At 45.7% G+C, this 7,557-nt stretch overlaps 1 protein-coding gene across 3 annotated transcripts in view; it reads left to right on the top strand.

The window, feature by feature from the left end:
- Window positions 1-426: 426 nt before the first annotated feature.
- The window catches only part of LOC144945834 (mothers against decapentaplegic homolog 4-like), a 28,855-nt gene continuing 21,724 nt past the window's right edge, over window positions 427-7,557 (top strand). The window contains exons 1-3 of one of the 3 annotated variants that reach the window (XM_078874388.1): window positions 427-614; window positions 3,277-4,351; window positions 7,115-7,301. In XM_078874388.1, coding sequence (XP_078730514.1) covers window positions 4,115-4,351; window positions 7,115-7,301 — 424 coding nt within the window. In that variant the 5' untranslated portion in view covers window positions 427-614; window positions 3,277-4,114. The remainder of the gene's footprint in view (window positions 615-3,276; window positions 4,352-7,114; window positions 7,302-7,557) is intronic. The other 2 variants (XM_078874389.1, XM_078874390.1) reach the window with 2 other exon arrangements.

The raw sequence follows: 7,557 nt of genomic DNA, 5'->3' as shown, positions 1-7,557 counted from the left end.
ACACAGCACCCCGCATCTCCCCTGGAGCCCCCCCCCCTGCAGCCCCTTCTCTTCTCCCCTGGAGCCCCTCCCCCATCTCCCCTGGAGCCCCTCCTCCTACCCACTCCCCCGCCCCTCTGGGCTCCGCTAATTCACGTTCCGGGGAGGGAGGAGGAGCTCTGTTCAGATTCCGTGGCCCCCCTCCCGCCTGCGGCCCCTGAACGTGAATCGTTTTACATTTCCCACCGCGGATGGGCGCTGCTCGCGGCGTGGAGGAGCGCGCGCGCGCGGCGATTGGCTCGCGGCCTCGTCACGCGACGCAGCGCCAGCCAATCGCGCGAGCCGAGCGGCCCTGTGCGCGCTAGGGATTGTAGAGGGCGGCCAAGACGCGGGGTGGGTGGGGGGGCCGAGTGGAGCTGATGAGCGCCACAACAACAACTACCACAACAACAACCACCACAACAACAACCACCACAACAACAACCACCACAACAACAAAACTCCGACCGACTACAACAAACAACAACAACTCGCACTGTCCACTCGTCGCTCTACCGCGGCGCGTAGTCTTCTGCTGCGGGCAGACACAGCCCCGCGCCCGTGTGATGAGCAGCACGAGGTTGTGGTGGTTGGAGGTGAGCGATGGTGGTGGAGATGCGCGCGCGTGCTACTCCTGCTGTTGTTGTGATGTGCGCGGTGATTCTGTTGGTTTAAAAGTGGCTTCAGGCTGTCTTTCACCTATGGGGACCGCGAGATTGACCGAGTTCGAGCCGCCGAGTTGCGGTCCCGTCGACGCCGATGTCGGTGCCAGCGGCGTCGAGATGCGTCGTGTGTGCACGGCGCTGCTGGGCCGCCCGGGGCAAGCGACGCTCACAACAACGAGCGGATGATTAAAACGGAACCAGTTTGCCGGTGGTCCATCCGATAGTCCTCTCAGAGGTCACGGGACAACTCGGTCTTCTTGTCCCGTGACCTGCCTTCACCGCGTGCTCAAAGTGCACCTAGCCTGGTACAAGCGCCTTTGTGACGTCACCGCTACTTCGTGGCGAATGGGGGCGGTTGTTGTTGGGTGTTATGGACGCGCTGGGTGACGACTCACAGCCGCGTGGTTATCATGTGGCTGTCGTCTCCGGGAGCTGTGGTGGTGACCTCAGGAGCTGGGAGCAAACGCATCCGGTGGGGCTGTGAACGGCCGCGTGGTTTCGCCGTGCCGATCCCGGTTGTTAAGTTTGTTTAGGGGAGGACACACGTCCTCTTTGGCTAGGCTCGGACAGCGGCAGACTATCTACGTGACTTTACCGAAAAAACCAAAGAATATGAATCCTTGCAGTCACGAGAGCTTCAAATCTAGAATACAGCAGCCCCGGTTATATCAATGGGAGCCGACGGGAACGCAGCCGGGAAGGAAGGCGAGAGGGGAGGGGGTTGGATAGAGGAGCCCCCGTCCACGAAGATCTGAGGGACACGGGGTAGGGACACGTGGTAGATACAAGAGGGTGTGTCAATTTAACACGAAGTAGGCTTTCGCGACCAATATTAGCTATATTATTCATAATATAGGGGTTTGGGTCAGATCGCGTTATTTATAAATGTGTCGTAACCCTCCACCACCCGACACGGCCAAACCGTAAAAAATGTTTCACGTTTTTCAAAGGACAAAATAATTCACTTCTTTAGCCCACCGGTGTGTTGAAGAGAGAATCAACAGCATTTTAAAATTTGAGTAGTACGACGTTTCGCTGATAATTAAGTTGATTGTAATTATCAGCGAAACGGCGTACTCAAATTTTGGTGTGCTAAAGAAGTGAATTATTTTGTCCTTTGAAAACGTGACACATTTTTTACTGTTTGGCCGTGTCGGGTGGTGGAGGGTTACGACACATTTATAAATAACGCGATCTGACCCAAAAACCTATATTATGAAGGGGGTGTGTGACGTCTGCCCCGGGGCTCCCGAAAAGAATGGTTCCTGCGAGTGCAGGGGTTGAGGGATTTGAGTAAAGCCCTTCTTAGCCGAAGATCGTCTCGTGCGAGGGACTCCCTTTAATCGATTGATCCTCGGGACCCCGACCCGCAAGTCACGAGATCTAGAGTTTGACGACCCGCTCTGGGCTTGTGTCGTCTCGCAGTACCATCTTGAAGGGTTGTACCCAGTGCCGGATTATCCCAGTAGCACAAGTAGCTACTGATGATGCTACGGGCCCCGCGCTCAATGTTTTCAAGCTATCAATTCCGGTTCATTTATTCTGCACTTGCTCTATTACTATAGTACTATACCGCCTTTGATGAACGACTGGGTGTTTAAGGTTAGCGATTTGTCGTATTATCTGGCTGTAGAGCAAATGAAAAAATACAATTACTTGACCATGCAAGTAATAAAATGTGTGTTTTAATATTTATTTATTTAGGACCCCTCTATAACATATGCTACAGGCCCCGAACGAGTTTAATCCGCGACTGGTATTACCCATAAGACCACGTGAAGGGAGTTACGGCGTGAGGCTTGCCTGGGGTGGAATAGGCGCGTGAGTGACCTCGTATCATCACACTCGACGTGAGCAGTGTTGCTCATATATTATTGGTGGTCATGAGCCAGTGGTGGAAAATCCACCCCACGGTAGCAATCGCTGTGTCTGAGAACCGAACTCGTCGTGTACCGGAGACTAATACCCGCCAAAGGAATGTGGAATTTCCAGCAATGGCTCGCCGGGGGTCGGGGGGGAGGCAGCATAGATGAGTGCTGGTTATGGCTCGTGGGTGATTCCCTCACCCACGGAAGTGACACTGACACTCAATCCCTGCAGCAGGCTCCTGCATTGAGATCGATGGATTGTATTCTTAATTGTTTTGCTCGATGGAGAAAACCAGAATGCGCATAGGGAACTCCTGAATTCGAGTGAACGCACACTTTCCATGAATAGCATAATTTTTGTTTACAATTGTATTTCCTGCTAATGTTTTTTTTAATGTGATGTTTGGACCACGATGCTGTAACTCAACAGTAGTAGGCTCATGCAGTTGCTGGTATTATGGGTTCATTGAGTTCAACTTACAGGTCTGGTAGTTTCTTGCATGAGTTTCCTGGCAACTGTCAGAAACTGCTGGTCTCTGTAAATGGCTCTACACTGGACATTAAATTACTGCACGTTGTTGACGATGTGGATGTTATGCATTTGCTCGTATGCTGCTGGAAAGTTTTACTATTATTGTTCTACTGACAACATTGTAGCAAACTATACATCTGTCAGAATTTTTCAGTTATAATATTTAATGTCTTACCGTTCTTGTTTTTTTCAGAGACGCCTACATTCTGCAAAATATTTGTGAACTCGAAAGAGTGGCGCGTGGAAAAGAGAGCTCGCCAGAGGAACTGTGAAAAAAATCTTCATAGCATCCGATTCCTCAAAGACAAATAAAGATTCTGAAAGATTCTGACATTTAGGCAGCGGTGGTGGGACATGGAGTCATTTCGATATCATTAGGCCAAATGTAAATGGTGACTCCTGAGAAGACAGAGTGGATGGAGAGATTGGGTTTCTCTGTGACGCCTTCCTCCTGAACACTCGTCGGAAGGTCATGGGGTTAGAGACGTCATACTGCAACGCAATACTTTTCTAATAAGTCATGTTAAAATTTGATTCTAGCCGATAGAGACGCCAAAACCTGATATTGTATCCGACGGTCTGTAGCCATCGGAAGACTAGAATTTGCGTTTGAAGATTTTAAAAATATTTTTAATGATATACACTTTTAAATGTAACCTTCACTAACCTGCTTCCGTACCTCCCTTAAAACCCATTTCTTCTCCCTAGCCGATCCTACTGCTACTTCCTGTCCCCACCCCCAAGCTACGACCAGGCCTACCCCTACTACTACCCCTACCCTGACCCCGACCCCGATCACTACCCAAACCCCTCCTTAACTACTCCCCACCTCTTCTGTCAACATAACCACATCACCACTTTTAATAACCCCAATCTTCAACCACTATTATCTTATGTACATTTTAATAATTGTTGTAAAGCACCTTGGAATAAGGCACTTATGAGATAAGAAGTATACATTCAGCTTTTACATCTCTCAGGTACTGCAGGCGTTTAACGGAAGATTATTAGTCTGAAAAAGAGCTCCTAAAATGTCGCTGGGAACACCAACGAGCAACGATGCTTGCCTCAGCATTGTGCACAGCCTCATGTGCCACCGGCAAGGCGGGGAGAGCGAGTCCTTCTCGAAGAGGGCCATCGAAAGCCTCGTCAAGAAGCTGAAGGAAAAGAAGGACGAGTTGGACTCCCTCATCACGGCCATCACCACAAACGGCGCTCACCCCAGCAAGTGCGTCACCATTCAGCGGACGCTTGACGGCCGGCTGCAGGTGGGTCGTGGGACCAACTCCGCGCCACGGAGGCCGTACACATTGGCTGTTGTTTTTCAACGAATATTTTTTTGTGGCTTCTTGATTGAATATAAAGTTAGTTGCTGTAAAGAAATGATGTGGGACTGTATGGTTTAAGTGAATTAATGATCAAATCTGACTTTTCTTTACTTGCTGGGCCAAAAATGAGTGCTACAATCAAAGTAATAATCACATTGATGGTGATGCATCGGTTATATTCTAGAGAAGCTGCATCGGAAACAAAAAGCCACATGTCTATAACCTTCGGAGACTTATGGGTTATAAACATATATCATGAGAAATATCTGATCCTGCTTGTGAATATGACTTACGGTGGTATTCATGTTGCTGCATCTGCAACCATTTAAAACAGTCTTACGGTAAATATAGAATCCTATTTTTATGATTCTATCATTTTCCAGCCTGTAGCTTTTGTGAAATTAATCTTATTTACAGCCAGCAGAGGTTTACTCTTTGGTCAGCTTTAAGTGTTCATTTTTCCAATTTGAAAATAAAATAGAAATCAATTAAGCTTTCTAAAACGATGCCAAAGCGTCATGAGTGCAGTGATACAAGTTGTTGATCCTGCGCCCACGAGTATGAAGAGTGCAGTTGCTGCCATGCGCTCACGCAGATGTCATTTCTGCAGGGTTTTCTGTGTAGCAGCTGTTCATATAAAATAATCCTGCTTATACACAGTGGGGGGAAGCCCCGAGAGATTAATGCTCCAGCTTCTGTCCCTGCTTCCAACACCTGCAGCTTGACATTAGATTTTTTTTTATGCAAATTGGAGATTTCACAGTCTGGAGAGGAAAAAAAATAACAGCACCTTCAGGAAATGTTAAAACTTACTGCAAAATGCCCTTTTGCGAAAAAGTATCAATATTTGGCTTGTAGGTTCATTTCCACAGATATTTGAAGGGGCATGCTTCAGACGTATTGAGGCTGGTGGCTTAAAGCTTCTATTCACAATAACTGGAGGGGCATACTCTTTGGTTTTTTCGGTAAAGTCACGTAGGTAAAAGATAAAACAAAATAAATGAAAACAACTAAATTAAATCACGACGTTTCGGAAGCAACACAAGCATCCGTGATCAGGTATGACCGCCCCAGCAAAACCACTGCAGCGTATGAAGAGAGCTCTTCGGAGACAATGTGTTTATATAGAGCGTTAGGGGGGGAGGAGTAACTTTAGTTGTTTTCATTTATTTTGTTATATTTTATCTTTTACCTACGTGACTTTACCGAAAAAAATCAAAGAGTATGAATCCTTGCAGTCACGAAAGCTTCAAATCTAGAATTAACTGGAGGGGCGCGGAGGTTTGTAAAGTATTCTGGGTATTTTTCCCTTTGATGATAGGTGACCTTAACATAGTAACTTTAATCCATAATTCATGTCTGCAGACAATGTTATTTGAGGGGACCAGTTGATGTGATATTTTTTAAGATCTCCTAAGATCTATGATGGTTAAGTAGATTCATATTTATGTTTTATTTCCTCTTCCAACGTTTATTTTACTTTCCCATCCAAAATCAGTGTTCAGCTTTGAATTTACCACTTTATTTCATTCAGCGTGATGGTGAACCATTTTAAACGCTTGTAATAAGTAAAACTATTCCTCCATTTCAATCATACATCCGCCGCCAGCGGTACCCAAGTAAACTGATTGTATTTAAGTGTTAGAAGTTCATGAGTTTTTGCTTTGAAGGCTCGTTGTGATTCTCACTTGTTTTGTATTGCCACCGTGTCTCTCGATGTGTCGGGTGTCCACAGCAAAACTATTTCAGCAAGCATTTTATTACTGATCAAGTATGCCACCTATTTGCACAATTTTGTGACTTCATTCATGGCCATATAAATGATGCATTTTTAAGTGGGCAGATAATGCTTAAATATTAATCCTCAATTATATTTAAGTCAGTTGAACATCTACAATTAATTCTTAACCCAATAGCTTATGGTTTAAGAATCCATAAACAGCATGGTGTACAGTACAGACATTGATTTTTCTGCAACTGCCCTCTGCTGACAATGTAGCGCTGCCACAGCCTATGGCGCCTTTTTATGCATGATGATTTACAATCTCCTTAGCTTTCAAGACCTGATGAGATCAGGCTATTTCTGGGTGGTTTAGTCTCAGACAGTTAGCTATCAGCTGGTTACGAGGCTTATCATGTGTGCCTAAAGTAGCAAATGGACACGTGTGCGCGTTCGGTTTCATGCCACTTACATTTACCCTACCAGGGCATCTTTGTTCCTTGACACTCGGTGCATTGAGTGTGCGGTGCAGGGTTACCAGTAATTTGTGAGACCTTTGCATTTTCTGTGTTGCTGGTCATCCAGGAAATCATGTTGTGAGCAGAATGTTGAGCATGCCTTGATGAAGGCTTCATGGGCAAATACTTTTCCAGTGTAAATTTCGATTTAAAGCTTTCGTGACTGCAGGGATTCATCTTCTTGGTTATTTCGGTAAAGTCACGTAGATGGGAAATAATAAAATAATAAAATAAAACATTAAAATGTTTTTTATTATGTTTTATCATAAAAAATTATTTTATTATGTTTTATTTTATTTATTTTATTCTTTTCCTTCTACGTGACTTTACCGAAAGAACCAAGAAGACTTTCCAGTGTGTTTTGTCACATATTTTTTTCGTCCTTGAGCATTAAAACTTTTGTTTATTTCGGTGTCTAGCAGTACGCACAGTCTTAATTGTTGTGCCTTTTCTCTCCCGTTTCAGGTTGCCGGTCGAAAAGGCTTCCCACACGTGATCTATGCTCGCATCTGGAGGTGGCCTGATTTGCACAAGAATGAGCTGAAGCATCTGAAGTTCTGCCAGTACGCCTTTGACCTGAAGGCCGACAGCGTCTGCGTTAACCCGTACCACTACGAGCGGGTCGTGTCTCCCGGCCTAGGTACTGGCTTAGGTACTCTTTCCTTTGTCACACATTCACAGACGCACGGTGTTTCATCCAGTTTTCTCCACATTTTTGTCGAACTAATAAACAGTGCAGTTATCTCTTGGGATTAAGCACGACTTTAGAACAATGTTAATTGTGTGAAGGATGTATGCATTTATGGTATACATTCATTGTTATCGGCCGTCTATCCATTGCTGGGTGAAAGCCTCCGCAAGCTGCGAATTCATATAACTCTTGCACAGGAGCTTATTTCATCGCTTCA

This window comes from Lampetra fluviatilis, chromosome 39 (assembly GCF_964198595.1).
Source record: "Lampetra fluviatilis chromosome 39, kcLamFluv1.1, whole genome shotgun sequence".
Lineage (NCBI taxonomy): Eukaryota > Metazoa > Chordata > Hyperoartia > Petromyzontiformes > Petromyzontidae > Lampetra > Lampetra fluviatilis.
The sequence above is the reverse complement of the archived record's forward strand: the minus strand, read 5'-3'. Positions and strand labels throughout refer to the sequence as shown.